The sequence below is a fragment of the Nesoenas mayeri genome, assembly GCF_963082525.1.
Source record: "Nesoenas mayeri genome assembly, chromosome: 16".
In the NCBI taxonomy this organism is placed as follows: domain Eukaryota; kingdom Metazoa; phylum Chordata; class Aves; order Columbiformes; family Columbidae; genus Nesoenas; species Nesoenas mayeri.
Genome location: NC_137562.1, coordinates 6,537,958 through 6,556,472, shown reverse-complemented (window position 1 = coordinate 6,556,472; position 18,515 = coordinate 6,537,958). Strand labels below are relative to the sequence as shown.

Genomic DNA, 18,515 nt, shown 5'->3' with positions numbered 1-18,515 from the left:
TTTACCAGTAAAACATTACCTGCACTATCATTTTTCTAGGTTCTGGTTGTCTAGGTCTGAAAACAATATGTCCTGCTTTGTAAAGGTAACTTCTTGCAAAATTATTCCATTCTCCCTAACATCAAGGACAACTTTTTTGCCTATGCATTTGATAATTTATGTATTTGTAAATACAATAAAACCACAGTGGTTTGGACATTTACCGAGAATGATTAGTTTGGGGAATTTGAGAAACAAAAAGAGATAAAAACATCAGCTAGAAAAAGGAGTGCCTGCATTACAAATGGACTTTGTTATTTTTATCTTGGCAAGTATCATTAAACTTTAATTCCTTATGCACCCATGACAGATAAGTTTGTCCCACTTCGCATTAAAGATGTTATGCATTATTTTTGACAAAGTAATAAACCCACCACGCTGAGACCTCACCCCAGCACGCTGAAGCCTCTGATCAGCAAATGTGTGCCTGCAGAATCAGACCTCCACTTCTTCTCATTGCAGTCGACGGGATTACTGCTGTGAACTTCAACACCAGCTTTTTTCCCCCTAAAGTTTCCCTTTGCTCAGTGAAACAGCCAGTTTTACAAGGAAAAGTGACTTTGCAGGGTTGTGGGGTTCTGCTGAGGGCGCATGTGTACTTTGATTTTTTGCCTTATTTGCAAAAACTAAACCTAGTTTTTCAGTTTGAAAACACGCACTAAACCTCAACGTTCAGTGCCAGCACTGGCACAAGTGTTAGACTATCAGAGCCATCACGGCTGGGCCTCCTCCCCTCGCTGCTTCCGAAGACAACCGAGCCCCACATTATCACACCCATGTTGTTTTACTGTGTTTGAAGGGCAGTGGACAGACCGGTTCTTTGCTAATCATCAATACAGACAAGGAAAAGTGTTGTTTTGTCCTAGACATGTCTTGAAGTTCAGATTTGTGCTTACCTTCGTGCCCACAGCTGGTTATAAGCCTTTTGTCAGTCGTGGCTGTGTCCCATGGGCCTCATTTAGGTAATGGAGAACGCAGGCATGAGCACAAGGCCCCTGGGCAGGCACTGCCTGAGGTGGGGACTGCACAGTCATCTTCAAAGGACCTTATGTATTTTCAGCATGGGATGTTGAGAGGATTTTTAAGTGCTTTAGGCTCTTCAAAGGCACACTGGTGTCTCTTGATGGGCCCAGCAGCCAAGGCTGAAGACAAGGGAGGGCTCTGGGGTCTGAGGGAGCCATGGCCCATGGCGGGCAGGCAGGCCAGGCCAGGGGGACGCGGGGATGATGCCGCTCAGCACCCCACTGAGGAGAGCCGCCCGAGCTCCCACAGCAGCAGTTGGGGCCTGGGCGCAGCCCCACGGCGACAGGTGAGGCGGGGGTGACACCCGCCATGGCCCACCGAGCAGCCCACCACAGCCATGGCGCCCGCGGCCGTCGGCGCCGGTCCCTGAGGGCGACATGCGGGGCGCTGAGGTGCAAGCGCCGGTCCCCGGGCTGGGGGTGCCCGTCCCGCTCGGGGCGGCCGGAGCCGCCTCCTCCCCCGCGTGTGCGATGCGCGGCCGCATGTGGGGCGCACGCGGCGGAGTCTCCACCTCTTCTGGCAACTTGAACCTGTGGCTGCCAAGCTCCATTAAAGCTATCAGCAGCCGGGGGGACGCTCTCCACAGCGAAGGCGGGGTGGGCTGTGGTGATTTTTTTTTTTTAGATATATATATATATTTTTTTCTCCCTTCGGAAGGCTTGAGGCTGAGCAGAGGGACTGCTCCCGAGCCTGCCCCGCCGCGCTCAGCCTCCCGCCCGCGGCCCGAAGCCGGGGTCCCGCCGCCGCGGGCACCGGAGCGCCGGAGGCGGCCCATGGCTGCGCCGCCGGGCGCCGCGCCCCGCTGAGCTCCGCGGGCACCGCCGGCCATCGCGCCTCTTCTGCCGCCGGCTCGGCGAGGAAACACAGCGGCCACCATGGTCCGGTGCTGGTGGCTCGTCGGGCTGCTCGTAGGTAGGTGGCACCGGCGGCCGATGACATTCTGGGGAGGGGGAGTGGGTGCAGGAGTCGGGGTCGTCCCTTCGGGGGGTTCCCCGCCACCTCTTTCTTCCCCCAGGTGCTGCGAAGGGGCAGGAGAAGGCAGGGGATTGCTAGGAGGGTTCGAGGAGTTAGGATGCAAGGGGAGTGTGTGGAGAGTGCAAAGAAGTAGCCAGGAGTGTGCAAAAAGTGTGCAAGGAGTGTGCAAAAAGGGTGCAAGGAGTGTGCAAAAGGGTGCAAGGAGTGTGCAACGAAATGGCAAGGAGGGAGCAAGAAAGCTGTAAGGGGAGCGCAAGGAGATTGCAAAGAGGGTGCAAAGAAATTGCAAGGAGGGTGCAAAGGGGCTGCAAGGCGTCTGCGAAGAGGGTGCGAGAAGATGGCAAGGAGGGCGCTAGGAAGTTGCAAGGCGGGTCTCCCCGGGGCCGGCTCCGGGCAGGGGGTCCCCGGGGTGCCGCTGCCGCCCCGGGCCGTGCTGGCGGCGGGTCAGGGGGCACCGGGTCCCGGAGCTGCGCTCGTCCGCTCCCTGCCCGGCTCTTCCCTCGATGCCCGCCCGGCCCGGGGCGGGTTTCCCGGCAGTGTCCGGCCGCAGAGTCCGCGGAGGAGCCCGGGCAACGCGCCCCGCGCCGCTCTGCTCCGTCTGCCGCCGTTTGCCTGGGGACGGGAGCCCGAAGCCCCGGGGATGCCGCCGAGCTGCGGGGCAGGGCAGGGGGTGCAGTGCCCCCACCGAGGTTCTCCTCTGGAGCCTTTCCCGTCCCCGCTTGAGAGCGGCTTGTGGAGATGCCAGAGGGGCTGGAGGTCGGTGCTGAGCTGGCCAGGGCGGTCCTGGGCTGGGGCTCAGCCTCTGCCTCCCACCCCAGGCTCCCAGAGTGGTCGCGGTCGTTGTCCCCCCGCTAGAAACCCCCTCGGGCTTTCCGCATCGCAGCTTGTCCTTGCCCAGAGCACCGTGAGCTCTTGAGCTGAGATCCAGGATGGTCTCAGAGGTGATTCTCAGTGGTGTTTCACTGGGAATTACCCCTGGGAGCATCCAGCACCTGCCCCAGCAAGGGACAGCTTCCCAAGCGGTGTCCTGCTGCGGGGACATGTCCCCGAGCCCCAGCTGCACAGACGCGGCCTCAGAGCAGCGCAGGCGGCATCTCCGCGGCTCCCGTTCAGAAACGCGTCTTTTCAACCCCAGAGTTCTTGGAGCAGTTTCAGAAGAAAAGGTTCTGGCTTAAGAGACCATATGAGAGAACAAAGACAACTGTGCTGGGAAAAAAGGCAAAGTGCTCACGACAAGGAGCAGAGCCCGAGGGAGGCTTTTCCTAAGAAATGGAAGGGAGACCCTTGGTTGAGGCTCCGCACCTCTGAAGCGAAGGGGCAGGTGAAAGGAAGGACGAGGGTGCCCCTGAGGCCCCCGGGCAGTCTGGACACTGAGAATCCAGACACCTGGGTTTCCTGTTGCTGGCTTGCTTTCTACCGCTTAATTTATTCATCTGAGGTTTCGGGCAGCAAAACAGCACACTGACTTGCCTCTCGAGCTCAGGGCTTAGTTTAGGGATCATTGCGAAAGAATTGTGCAGTGACAGCTATCGGACGTTATTTGCATTAAGTGTAAAGTACCAGACTACAGAAAGAAATCTCTAAGCAACATACTTCTGTACTGTTACTTTTCTGTTCGTATGTGGGGTCTTTGTCATCATTTGTTCCCCAAAGATAAGGCTTAACAGGTTAAGAAATATATATTTTCCTTCTCTATATATTTTATTAGCTCAAGTTTCTAAGCTCAGAGACCTGTTATGCTGAAATATATAAGATTACTCACTTAAGTCTTATTAGAATACTTCTTTCTTAAATCTTCATACAATTTATTTTAGTCCAATCTAATTTAAACCCTGTGCTTCTTCCATCCAGTGTCAGTGAGAGAATTTCCATTGATTTCAGTAAGAACAGAAGCTGGGACTTAAAACACATGTTTAAATAGCTCAGTCAGATCCAGAACTCAGTCAAATCAAAGCAAGGTCTGCCGGTGACTTCACTGTGAGCAAGATGGCATTCTGTATTTTGCATTAAACTGAACAACAGCATGAGCGTTACACCAGTGCATAATTAGTTGAAAAAGCACTTTAGTTAGGTAACTGAATCTGATTTTGGAGTCTCCTCCGGCAAAGAATCGTTCATTCCTGGAAATGTCCCCAGAGACTTGCTGAGTTTTACCTAAGCTTTCATTAAAGTTTTCACATTCCAATAACACCACGCTGATATTTTTCATGTGTAGCTTCTCCTATATGGCTTTAACATAAAAGATCTATTCTTGCTTTCAATGTTTATTTTTAAGTTTGAAAATTACAGTGTTGGGGTAAGATAAGATCAGCAGTTGCATTCAATTATGAGGGTAGGAAGAGAATCCCATAAATGATAGTAGTGCATTCAATATAGATATGTGTGTGTGAATTTGTACTATTAAATTAACATAATTGTCTTTGTTTCAAATATGTTTTTGGGCAATGTTTCCTTAGCTAATTGATTTTCACCAAGTTTGTGGGTTTTAATCCTCATTTCTCAAGCTGGCCAAAAAATCAGCAGCTAATGTATTGTGCTGGATCGTGTGATATGACTCTATTTGTTCTTTCCATAATTATACGTTAGCCATGTTTCAAAGTATATGGATATAGATAAAAACAGGGCTGAGATGTTAAAAAAGCACAAGTGAAAAAAATACTGTGTGGTTTCTATATTTTCCCCACAAGCACAAACTGTTGAGTAAGGAGATTTTCAAAAGCCAGAAATTGCTATGAAGAAAACCAAAGCTGGAATCCAGTGCTAGGGGAGGCTGCATCTGGCAGAACAAAGTTTGGAAGGAGATTTTGCTTTCAATGGGATCCTGTGTTTCCCCACAACATAGCATATGTCATCTATAAAGACAAATGCTTTCATGCATGAGTTACAATCACTGCTAAAATCAACCTGAAAATTGGGAAGGACCTATACAACGCTTTTATGCAATTCCTTTGGTTTTCTTATTTATTTGCCAAGGAAGATAAAGCTATGAAAAAAAGAGAATTTGTGACTTTATGATAGTGCATCTCAGATATAATAATACCAAGAAAGTGACAGTGAGAATGTGAGAGTTTTAATGTGTAACCCTTCTTTGTAGGCTCACAGTGCTGCCAGAAACTGAAGATATGATTCATAGAACAGCTCCTTCCCTATCTAGTTTAAATTGTGTAAGATCTGAGGGGTTAGTAATCTGCCATCTGTGTTGGTTTTTTTTTTTTCCTTTAAGGAGTTAAAAGGTCTCATGCAATCAAATGCAAAATTAGGAAAGCTCTTTTTCTGTGGATTAGGAAAGAAACTCTGATGTCTATTTGAAATGCCAAAGCTCCAGAGTGTTAAGTGATAAGAGGATTGAAATCCATCGTTATTTTTGAGTTTTAGCAGGGTGATGGTGTGATAATCATGTCTTTCATACTGATGTTTTCTCATTTTCAGCGAATAGCTTATTAAATCATCACAGTTTGAATTCAGCTGAAACTGAGAATGCTGCAGTGAAGCTCAGCTCCCGTGGCACTGTCAGACTCTTGGATCAGTGCAACAACAGCTCTCAACTTACAGCTGGTGTGATGGGACATAAATCAAGAGGAGAAGTCTCACCACTGAGTGCTTGAAGAGATTTGCTTGGGTTTAGTTTATAAAATAATGCTTTAAACTTCAGTGCATCCCTTTGGTCGATCACTGAAAAGGTCCCCTAGGGTTTCTACCAGGTTAATAGGAAACACTGACAAACGTGTGACATTTTGGCTGTGTCTGAGTTGAAGACAGAGGTCCCTGGAGGCAGGATTTCACCCCTACGTGGAGATCGATGTACACAGCGAGCTCCCCACTGGGACAGTCGGCTTCACCTTGTTCACACTCTTACCCAGTCCACGAGTGCTGGACACTGGCAGGTTATGGCTTTTAAGTGTCGCTTCTCCCCTGTTGACACAAAACCACAATGACACACGATTTTTAAAGCTTTTCAGATAAAAAAAAATCATTTTTCCCTGTTAGACTCCCTGGAAAAGATGCATGAAAACACAAATGGCAGCAAAGTTTTGCTGCACAAAAGCTCCTAAGTTTTGTTAGTTTTGAGTAGCGCAAGTCCCGTTATTAGATTACGCGGCGCGTAGGTTGAATGTCAACTTTGATTTTAGCATCTGTCGGCAGTGTTAAGAGAACTGGAACACATCAAAACTTGGCTAATGTTGACAGGCAAAACAGTAGACTGAAATTTCAGGCTATCTAGAAACCACACCCAGACCCCAAAACACATGTTAGACGTAACTTTAATTCTGTGCTTCAGCTGAACAAGTAACCTTTTTCTGTGGTCACTTGTGACTCGAAGTTAAATATGTGTGTGTGTTTCTGATGTGGGCTGTGTATCAGTTTACCACCTTTCTGCAGAGCTTTGTTTTCTGAGGGTACCTTCCACTATGCTTGTGAATGCCCTTCCCATCCTTGGCTTTGCAGGGGCCACGTAACCTCAGACTATTAGATCCTATTAGACCCTATTTTTATTATTATAAACAGCACCCTTGCAGCAGCGCCAAGAAACATGTTAGGTACTAAATAAGGAGAGAATGGAAGGATGGTTCTTGTTTTAGCGGGTTTATGACCTAATTTCCTGGACTTAGATTTTCGATGGTGAGCACTTGACATTGCAGGGACCTACTGGCGTTCCCAGCTGTGTCCAGCAGTTGGTACCTATTGCAGTCACTTTTGTCTTCACGGACCCAAATGCCTTTGTGCATCTGGCCCGTATTTCTGTTCCCATGGAGGCCAGGCAGTGATTTTGATGAGCAGGACAGTGAACAATGTGCTTACCCAGGAGAGCAGCTGTCCCGGGGGAGCAGGGATCTCCGTGGCCATGGGAGGCTGAAAGGCCACTCCGAATATCCCACCAACTCCCTGTGTAGAGTGGGTTATTCCTGGCTGTGCTTACGCTTTGTTCAACCCCTCAAAATCCTGCCAAGCAAGTGGACTCGCGCTGCCTACTGGGCTGTGTCTCCAGGAGTTCACCCTGATATACAAGCCACATTTTTTTCCTCTCTTCATTTGCTCCCAACAGAACCTCTTTATTCATTGCAAGGAATTCCTTCCTTTCCTTGGTGTTTATGCTTTGTGAATATTTATAGGCTGTTATCATGTCCATCGTGCCCCAGCCATCGCTCAGCCAGGCTACATGTACTCCGCTCTTTTAATTTTCCTTTGTAACTCAATCCCTCCCACCCCCTAATCATTTTTTTGTTGTTCTGCTCTCAACTCCTGCCAGTTCCAGTTGCTCATTTTGCTTTGGGTAAATGTTATATTTATGTTAATATTATGTGGTGGGTGGTCCTCTGCACTCATGGTCCGTGAGAGTGATTTAGACATTTGAAATGAGGTTGGCATTGTAGAGCCAAGCCATGGCTCGATCACTGCTTCTGCTCTTCAAAGCATCCGGGGGGAAAAAGAGCTTAGCCATCGCTATTAAAAATGGCCACAATAGCCACTAATAAAGTATCTGTGCAGGGGTTCAAGGGAGTTGCCAAAACTGCATGGATGGTCTACACATACGAAATGATGGCGTGCCATTAATTTCAAAACCATGTGTTATGTTTTCTAATGAGTTTGCATCTCATCTAAATTGAGGAAGATTGATGTAATATTTCCCATTTGGTAAGAATATGAACCCTGGTTAGAATTTATCTGAGTCATTATCAACAATACAACCCTGGTGTATTGTTCAGCCCAGAACTGAATTGGTTTGCTTTATTTCTTGAAAATAAATGCTTTCCCCCATGTGTTCTCACCAATCTCTCACTGTCTAGGTACCCAGAGGGTTAGAGATCATCTCACTGTGTGTATCTCACCAAATTAAAATGGAAAGTTTCACCGGTGTTCAAGGAAAAGAGCTCTAGCATTGCCTTTCTCTCCTTCAGTTTCATTTGCTTCTTGGTCATATATTGCTCTGTGCCAAATTTCTGCGGCAATACTGATCAGAGTTTAACACCAGTCACGGTGTATTACCATAGCCTGAACCCATTTGCCTTTTTCAGTGCTTGCTGATGCTGAAAAGAAAAGAAGGCATGTAGTAATGATCCTATTAGTTCTTACCTGTCCTGATGAACCATCCCTTTCCCTCCAGACTCTGCCCTGTAGGTTAATGTGGAGCCAGTGAATTGCTGTAGGGGAGCCCTGTGATTTCCCTGATTTTGGCTCACAGCGTCACCTTATTCTCGACATGTCTTGCTTGGTTCCCTCCATTTGAGAATATCCCCTGTCCCGTTTCTCCTTTGCATCCCGTCTTTCTCCAAATGGAGTGTTTACCCTCAGTTCATGGGGTGGGGTGTTTTTGGAATGGGGGTCGGTGCTGTGTTGCAATGCTCATGCAGTCTTTCCTCTTTACACTCTCCAGTGGAACTGGGCTCCAGCCCCACAAACCCATTTATGATGTTAGGCCTGGTGTTCTTCTTTGAGGTAAATGGCTAGACAGGTCGATTTTAAGAAGCCGTTTTATTTAAATGTAGTTTATAATGAAGAAGATTTTTGAGGTATAGGAGAGAATCCCTTCTCCCCTTCCCTCCCACACATCCCATCTGTCTTGTCGTCTGTCGCTGGACATGACACTTACAAGAGAAATAAATGATTCCATGATTCTGAGAACAAAATATTTACTTCTCTAGTGCCTTAAAAACCTCCAGTCAACTCACCACAAGTGCTTCACTATTTTAATTGTGGATGAGACAAATTAGGCAATGATCACAGCCTCAGAATAAAGCTGAGCTAACAGCCAGAGAATACGGGATCTGAACCTGTTTGCCAATGCGGTGAAAGAATGTGGTGAAGATACATTTTGGAAATTTCTCTAAAGTCCTGAGGTGCTTGGGAATTCTGAGCCAGCTGCGTTCCCTCTTAGGATCCGGCGAATTTCATCCATGATTGCGCTGTGGTGTGTGCAGGAAACTCAAGGTGATGCTGTACAACGGTAGCTAACGTAATACGTTTATCATGCCATCCTTAAAAGAATAACTGAGAAAAATCTAGTGAATTTGAAGCATTTTACAAATGGCATGAACTACGAGTCAGACTAGTGAAACAGCGATGTATAATTATGCCTGTTTTATGGGCAAATAAGAGAAGGGATGAATAATAGAAATACAAACAGGACTCCAGTGAAAGCGCTGGCATCCTCCCGCAACCACTTGACCACATTCTGGCTTCAGTTCAGGGAGGCATTACTAATCAGGAAAAGTGCTCATGCACTGGCTTAATTTCAAGCACATGCTTAAGTTTCAGTGAAACCAATTAGACTTAAGCGTGTGCGTAAGTCCTGTCCTGAATTGGGTACAGTTTGCAGATAGGCAAAATGCAAAGTTCTGCAGTGATAGAGTTTTACACCCCCAGTGGGTTATATTTAAGTTTTATAACTTTATAATATTATAATATAGAACGTATCGCTTCCCACAGAATTATTCTATTGAGAGTGCCTTATTCTGAGTGAATTAAAAGCACCACTAACCTAATCTCCACACAATGCAATAAAAATTGATTTGCTAAATCTAAACATTTTCTTTTCTTTTAAAAGAATGCTTATTCCTTTAGTGGCCAGCCCAAAATCCATTCTGCATGCTCTCAGGAGAGAAAAATGCTAAAGAAATGATTTTACTCTGTTAATGAAGTCTGTGTGGATAAGTGTAATTTGCTTATGCAGAATATACTGATATGTTTCTTATTGTCCCTTTCATTCCAGTCTGAACATTCCTCAGAGAATATCAAAGGTTTTATGTCATCTCTAAATGAAGAAATGTGTAATGCTCCATGACTTCAGGCACTGATCTTATCCCTGAGAATGGGTGACTAACTGAAACATTAGAATTATAAATGGGAATAATAAATTCTGGCCATAGGAGGCAATAACATGAAGTTAGTAGATGAAGCAAGCTAGCTCTGGAGAAGAGTTATCCACAGTAACTAATATGGTGCAAACTGTAATGTTTGCATTTTCTCCTCCATTTATAAAGAAACAGATGTGTGGCTCAACTTCGCTTTTTTCCGAAGTCAATGTGCTTGGAGGAACACAAACAAGGTTTGTTTCCATTTGGTTGGTATTTTTCCTTCAGAAGCGAGAAGCGGGTCGGACTCTGGAGCACACAGCAGTGCTGTAGCACAACCCCGCTGGCGCTCCCTCATTTTCAGGTTTGGCCATTGCCTTGGAATCTTTGGTCTTAATTTTACCAACAATTTACTTTGCAAAGAGTTTCCAGTTCTGCCTTTCTGTGATTTGATGCCATGGGTCTGATTTTTCTGAAAATCACTACAAATAAGTATATGGAGGAGTTGGTCGGCGTTTGCTGCTGCTGTTGTCTCCAGGTTTGATGGCAGCGGTTCCTGGTGTTCCTAATTTTGTGAGCGCCTGTATAGCCCCGTTGCTCGGAGGCTTCGGGCCAGCGCTTTGGATGCAGCACACACCGGAAAGCTGGAAAAACCCACTGTTTTGTCTAGCTGCTGTCCTGAGGAGCTCTCTGGAAACGCTTGTGGTTAATCGATACAGACAGACGGGATAACGAGCGAGTGGGAGAGATCACAGTTGGGGCGCTGTTTTTTTCAGATTTTCCTATGAATGAGTATTTTTGTCTTGAAGATGAATTGTGAACAATTCCTTCCTCCTGCCCAAGGACTCTATAAAGCAGTTAACTCATGTATTTCTTAGGATGGAGAGAGGAGCTCCTCTGATGGGCTTCACCAGGGGCTGAGGAACGGAATGACATGTGAGTGACAGCCACTTGATGCTGCTCTTGGAATAGGGATGTGCCCTAACTGCAGATTTTAGGTCTGGAACTAAACTTTTCCAGCCTGAAAGGATGTTTGGATCTGGTGGGGCTAGGCTGGAATATTTGAGAGAGAAAAGCAGCCACAAAATTTGGATACAAGCCAATAGCTTTTGGTTTGAGGATGCATCCAGCTTGGAGTTCTGTGTACAGTTAAGCAAGACAAAATCCCTAGGAATTCCCATCATGTCAAATATTTACGTTCTGGGGGCTTTTTTATTTCTCTCTCTTCCTTTTGTTTTTTTTTTTTTCCCCTTTTAAATTTTTTTAAATTTTTGATTTTGATCCTGATTATGAAAATACCCTTTTCTATCGAATGTGTCAAAATGTAGCTGATTGCATTGCCAAAGTGTTTGTGCTTTCAAACAATGTTGACTTTTTTTAGTAAAATATTGAAGCTTCTGCTGCAATAAACACACACAGAGTGCAGTTAGCGCGTTCAGAACGGGGCTGTATTCTGAGCTGTTATTTTGGTGTATCTGTAGACTACACCTTCACCTCTAGAGTCTTTCTGTAGTTACAAACGAGCAAATTTGACCTTTATAGTCCATCACCTCTAATACAAATGCAATTATTTTTTATTTTACCTTATTCTCTAGGATAATGATTCAATGTTTAAGTGTAATTCAGTTTGGACTACGCTTGTACTGAAGGCCCTGCAAAAGCTTTGCCAGCAGTTAGGCTTCTTGGTTGGTCAGTCGGATGAAACTTGGCATATTTTGCAGGTGAGGAAGACAGACACAGGAGTAAGGAGCTCACAGGAGTAAGGAACTCACAGGAGTAAGGAGCTCACAGGAGTAAGGAGCTCACAGGAGTAAGGAACACACAGGAGTAAGGAGCTCACAGGAGTAAGGAGCACACAGGAGTAAGGAACACACAGGAGTAAGGAGCACACAGGAGTAAGGAACACATAGGAGTAAGGAGCACACAGGAGTAAGGAGCTCACAGGAGTAAGGAGCTCACAGGAGTAAGGAACACACAGGAGTAAGGAACACACAGGAGTGAACTTGCCTGAGGCCACAGAGCAAAGTCACGGCAGAATAGGGATGGGGATGCAGAGCCCTGACTTCTAATGGGCTCTGCTAACTGGGCGCCCATCAGGCAGCTGCCAGATTAAAGGTTCAACTAATAGCAATGGGTTTGTCATCCATCATTTTCCCCTTTTCACACAAGGACTCACAGGAAGTGCTGTTTAGGAAGCACTAGTGCGAGCAGTTGTGAAGGAGCTGGCTATCCTTGCTCGCCACATCCAGCCCTTAAAGATGATTAAAACAGTATGATTGTGTGTCTGCTCCAAAAAGAGCCCTTAACACTAATAATGCGTCTTTCCAGCTGCACTGCAGTGCAGGGTGAGGTAACAGAAAATCCAAGGCCGGTTTCACGGGCCTTTAGGTAGGTTGGCTGCGGCTGCTATTGCTCCCCTGCTGCGCTGCGGGCTTCGCTTGCCATCTGCTTATTCCCTTGTGGTAGTTTCAGGCTTTGCGTGCTTAAATCTACACAAATACATTTCAAGGACCCTGTTACTGTGACGCAAACCCTTTGCAAGTGGCAGTGCCATAGTGAAGTGACTCCAGATTTGTCCGTCAGATGTACGGCTTCACTCACATATCACTACATTAGTAATAAAATACTACTTGAGTGGAAGTCTCTGCTTTGCCACATGTTCAGGAGCCTCTGACTTGCTCAGCAGACCTTTAATTATCGAGTTCTCATTCAACTTGGTCTAGGGCTTGTATTTGTGGCAAACGTGGATGCTGAAGATTTGTAAGAGGGGTTTAACCCTGTGTGTGTGGGATGCATTGCTGCCAGGGATGAGGCTTCTGCCTCAGAATAAGTGGGATGTGGGAATCGGGGGAGCTGGTAGAGCCCAGCTGTGAATCTCACTCCGCATGTTTATATTTGTGTTACATCCTGAGCTTGTGAGCCAGGGAATTTTGCCGACGTTGCTCAACAGCTCCTGTGTTGCCCATGGCTTGCGGCAGACCCATCTGCATTGCCTTCATCTGCAAACGCTTCTTGTTGGGAAGATGATTGTGCTCTCCAGGCTGGGCCTGGGTCCTTCACGATCTCAGCCGTCACTTCTCCCATGCGCAGGCACATGGTTTGGGTTTCTCTTCCCAGGGAAGGGTCTATAAAGACCACAGGATGGTTCGGGTTATATAGAAGTACCTCTGTGGCACACAGGGACTCGCAGGAGCAGCTATGACTCTGTTCTTGATCTCGGCTGCGGCACAGGGTATGCAGACATACAGCATCCTCACCCTGTGGGTAGGTTATACATATTTACATTATCTCTTTCTTTCCAGCTGGTAGGCAGGCTGGAAAGCAACCTGTATCCTAACCACGGGTACACAGTCACTAAAAGTTGTCTTCAAAATTTCCAGCACACTACTAGGTAAATTGCAAAGTACAGCGAGAGCAAACGAACCCCGGCTGGGCTGATGAACCCCTGGCAGCCCTGGGCTGAACATGCCAGCCCAGGACTGGGCTCTGCCCAACGGGACGGTTGTATGACAGCAGAAAATCAGTGCAGTTTCAGGAGGAGCTTTGCTGAGAACTCATTCCGTGGTGGTAGAAAGAGGCAAATCCCAAGTTTCTTACTGAGGCAAACTCACGATGAGTGGAACAGAAGTTTGCTTAAGTAAAGAGTGAGTAATATATAGGAATATATGTACATATATATGTGTGCATGCAAAGGTCTTCAGGATTTAGCTGAGTGTTCACACATTCCCTAAGCCAATAACATCCGTTGTTATGGGAAATGAGGTAAGTGACAGAATTACTGTCCTTATGGCGGGCGACAGGCGAGTCTAATGTTCCCATGCTGTAATTCCCTGTTTCAGTTCCTGCTTCAACAATAGCTTGAGAGGGAGAGAACACGAACAAAGAGCACTCAGTTTTATTTGAAGATTTCATCTACAAAATAGCTGGATTCAGATGAGACTCATGTTGGAAAACAGTAAATGAAAAAAGATCTGTGTCCTTAACCAAGAGCCTGCTGCTCAGCTCGCCCGCTTGGGGTTCGGCTCTCCAGCTGACTCTCCTGCTTCTCTGGGCAACAGCGTTTGAAATGTTTTGGGTGTCGGGGAAGGAACGGCAGCGCCCGCCCCCGCGGGACCGTCCCGTCCCGGCCACGGGCCGCGGCTCCGCGCGGCATCTGCGGGGGCGCGGAGCCCGGAGCAGCGAGAACCGGCCCGCGGCGGGACCCCCAGCCCCAGCCCCAGGGCTGACACCGCCCTCTCTCTCTCTCTCTCTCCCCCGCAGTCTGCGCGGCCGCGGAGCCGCCGCTGCGCTGGGAGCCGCGGTGCCGCCAGCAGCTGCGCCACCTGCAGGACGGCGGGAGGATCGCGGCGCCGCTGCCGCCCCGTCTGGAGGGTCGCTGGGTGTCCACCGGGTAAGGAACCTCCCACCGGGTAAGGAACCCCGGCCGGGAGCGCACCCGAACCCAGGAGCGCACCCGAACCCCGGGAACGCACCCGAACCCCGGGCTGACCCCGGCCCTGGAACACACCCGAACCCGGGAACGCACCTGAACCCCGGGCCGACCCCGGCCCTGGAATGCACCCGAACCCAGGAACGCACCCGAACCCCGGGAACGCACCCGAACCCCGGGCTGACCCCGGCCCTGGAACACACCCGAACCCGGGAACGCACCTGAACCCCGGGAACGCACCCGAACCCCGGGCTGACCCCAGCCCTGGAACACACCCGAACCCGGGAACGCACCTGAACCCCGAGAACGCACCCGAACCCTGGGCTGACCCCAGCCCTGTAACACACCTGAACCCGAGAACGCACCTGAATCCCGGGAATGCACCCAAACCCCGGGCTGACCCCGACCCTGGAACGCACCCAAGGCCCGGGCAGAACCCCAGCCCAGCCCCAAGCACCCAACCCCGGCTGGAGGGAGTGTTGGGGTCCCCCCCAGCACCCTTTGAACCTCTTGCTCTCTGCCCCCTTTAGGGCGCAGCTGATGAGCACACCTGGCTCAAATGGGCAGAGCAGCCTTGATCCCCCTGCTCTCAGCACTTTTCCCAGGAGATGTGACACGATGCTTAAGACCCTGTATCCAGCATGGTCACATTTTGGTAGCAGATGCCCAGACCTTAAAATTACCCGAGGGCGGCCACTGGGTGCAGCAGGCTCTTGCCTATGATGCTGGTCCAGCCTGTGCTCGCCCCTCACCTGGGGTGTCCCCAGGGAGGGATGTCACCCTTGGCCACGCTGTGGGCTGCTCAGCTCTGCCTTCCTCCCCAGGTGTGAGGTGCGGCCGGGACCCGAGTTCCTCACCCGATCCTACCTCTTCTACGCCAACCGCCTCTTCAAGGCTTACCAGTTCTACTACTGGGACCCCTCCTGCCGCGACCCGTCCTACTCGCTGGTCATCAAGGGCAAGCTCCGGCTGCGCCAGGCCTCCTGGATCACCCGCGGGGCCACCGAGGCCGACTACCACCTCCACAAAGTCGGCATCGTGTTCCACAGCCAGAAAGCCATGCAGGAGGTGGCCGCCTGGATCAACCAGACCTCGGGCGAGGGCTGCAGGGGGTTCCTGCCCACGGGGCGCACCTGGGCTCCCGGAGCCCTCTACGAACTGCTGAGCGCCAAGACCGAGCGTGACTGCACGGCCGCCCTGGGCTTCGCCATGCACGAGCTGAGCCTGGTGCGGGTGGAGCAGCGGTACGAGCCGCTGCCGCGGGCGCAGCAGAGCGGGAGCCGGCTGGTGGAGGAGCTGTACCTGGGGGACATTCACACGGACTGGCTGGAGAGGCTCCACTACCGACCGACGGGCTACCAGCGGCCCATGCAGAGCGCTGTGGTAAGGACGATGCCTTTACGTGCTCCCCTCATCGGCTCACGGGCTTTGCCAAGCGCATGTGGTTTCCTTGCTGTTGAATTACTGCCTGCGCTGGGTCCCTTCTGTCCCGAGGACAGGAGGAGGAGCAGGTTTGGGCTGTGGGTTCCCGGGTGCTCCCCGGGTGCTCCACGGCACATGGGGTTCCCCGGACTGAGAGAGTGGGACCGGGCCAGGGGAAACCTCAGCAAAAGCAACACCAGAAACAAGCCCGCGTTGGCATGGGGCTGGAGTGAATGGCTTTTCTTTGGCTCTGTGTCTCCCTAGGAAATGCAGTTTCCTGCAGCGATGTCAGTGAAAGCTTCGGGCTGCACATCATTAGTGGCTCCCTCCCCTCCATTCGCTCTTTGTCGTGTCCTCTGTGTTGAGAGAAGCAAGGAAGCAACATCTGCCATTAAATCATTAGTCCTCACTGTAATGCCATTAGGAGAGGAAGTTGCCCTGAATACAATTATGTTATTATACAGAAATCAAACATTCACTTTGATAGAAATAAAACTGACTTAGTTGCATTTTATTTCATTTTATATTTTATTTCATTTTGCAGCAGGTTGTTTTTCTCCAGAAAAGCACATTTCTAGCTGAATCATAGCTAATCAGTTCCCAAGTGATTGAGCAGTGAGATGGGGTGAAAAAAAACCTCCCTGGGCTTTACTAGATCTAAATAGATTAATTGAAAACAAACCCAAAACCTTTGGGGGCAACATTTCCCCGCGCCCCAAACTGCAGCAGCGGAACTCTGAAACACACAGAGCAACACCCGTCTGCCCCACAAATGTAGCATTCGCACATCGCTTAAACTTGTGTTATCTTGGGCCAATACCATATATATGAGCAAAACCAGATGGTAAACATAAACACTTTTAAAAGTTAATTTAATACCAAACCTAAAGATACTGAAATTCACTCTCCGAATACAGCACTGTAATTAATCAGCTAACAGCTCTCCAATGGACCAGCACATGATGTCACCACTTGGCGATAATTAGAAGCTGCCATACGTTAGGAATAACTTCACACGGCTAGTTTAAGCAAGTAAGAGTTTTGGCTCCATGGCTAAAGTGATAATTTTATTGGGCACAGGGTTTTTCTTCTTTTCTTATTTTTTTCACCTGAACTAAGACCCGTTTCCCTGTGCTGGTGAGTTACACTGCCCTGTTAGGAGCTATTTTTAAACTTTCTCTATGAAAATATCACTCTTTTTCCCCCCTTAAATTTATATCTGTTTTAAAGAAACCCATTCTCCTCAAATTACCTTCATTATCAAAGAATTTCCTGTCTAAGGAGAGCATATATATTTGCCAACTTCTGGGATTATTTAGCCATAATGTACTGTGTACTGTCAGCACTCATTAACGTGACAGTAGCAGTAAAGCAAGCTGAAAATGACTAAATTACAGTAGACTCCAATCAACTCGCATGTAAATTACCCACCCTACAGTTAACTACTGAGTTATTTAACCTTGTTGCATACGATAGTTCCGTGAAGATTAGCTTGTGTTCTCAAAATCATACAATGTTAAAACCCTGGTTATTTAAAAATAAATCAGTTGTGATATATGAAGTATAAGAAAAAGTCCCAAGCTGCACAAAACCCTCCTGGCCCTGGATGGGCTGCAGGGCTGGTCTAACTGAGCTCAGCACCAAGGCTGGTTCTGCAGCTGGTCCTTCCCTTCTCCGTCTCGGATGCAGCGGTTGCAGACATTGGCTGCAGTTTGCATGTGTACACACACACGCAAAGATGCGACGTCCAGTCTCCACTTACGTACGTGCAAAAAGCAGCCATGACAGAGCTTTACATCGACGGGCTGTCGTGCCTGACCCTCGTCATAAAGGAGGGTGCAGTAAATGGGAAAGGGGGAGGCAGAACGCCCCGCGCTTTGGGCTGCCCTGGCGAGGCTGCCATCGGCGTGGCGCAGCCGCAGCAGCATCCCCACGGGAAGGGTTTCACGGCCTTTTCGATTGCCAAAACGAACGCGTGGGTGTTCCTGAGTGCGTGCAGAAGCAGGCGGTGTAGCTGACTTCTCCCAGGCTACAGAAATGATTTATTTGTTTTGTCTCCTGCAGCATCACGTGCATCCTTGCCCGGCCTGTGGGATTATATACAGAGCTGACGAGCACCACCCGCCCATCCTACCCGCCCGAGCGCAGCTGCCCATGCAGCTCAGTGGCAGCTGGGTGAGCACGCACTGCGAGGTCCGCCCCGCCGTGCTCTTCCTCACCAGGTACTTCATCTTCCACGGTAACAACCACACCTGGGAAGGTTATTACTATCACTACTCCGACCCGCTCTGCAAGCAGCCGACGTTCACCATCTATGCGTCCGGGCATTACACCCAAGGCATCCCCTCCTCCAAGGTGCGAGGCGGGACAGAGCTGGCGTTTAAAGTCACGCAGGCTCGGGTGACGCCAATGGACCAGGTGACGGTGATGATGCTGAACTCCTCGGAACCTGGCAGCTGTGGGCTGACAAGCTCGTGGAGCGCTGGCGTGGAGCAGGATATCACACCCACAAATGGATGTTTGGCTTTGGGGATCAAGCTGCCCCACATGGAGTACGAACTTTTCAAAATGGAGCAAGACACGCAAGACCGCAGCCTCCTGTACGTTGGCGAACGGCCCACGGACGGATCCAGTCCCGACAGCCCAGACAAGCGACCCACGTCGTATCAGGCACCTCTGGTTCAGTGCGCCGGAGCTTCAGAGGAATTCTCCAACTATGTCAGTCTAAAATACTTGGGAAAAAAGGATGCTAATGGGAACAAAGCACTAAAACCTTTGCCTGTGGCCTTTTTGTTGTTTATAGCACTTCTGTTTTTAAGATGGGACTAGTTATCTAT

General features: G+C 49.0%; 1 protein-coding gene across 1 annotated transcript; it reads left to right on the top strand.

Moving 5' to 3' along the window:
* Positions 1–1,286: 1,286 nt before the first annotated feature.
* On the top strand, positions 1,287–18,507 carry APCDD1L (APC down-regulated 1 like; the record flags this gene model as incomplete). The annotated part of the gene is made up of 4 exons (XM_080354884.1): positions 1,287–1,974; positions 14,088–14,217; positions 15,081–15,639; positions 17,743–18,507. Exons 1-4 carry the CDS (start codon positions 1,938–1,940, stop codon positions 18,505–18,507), a joined length of 1,491 nt encoding a protein of 496 aa, XP_080211010.1. The 5' UTR covers positions 1,287–1,937.
* Positions 18,508–18,515: the final 8 nt, after the last annotated feature.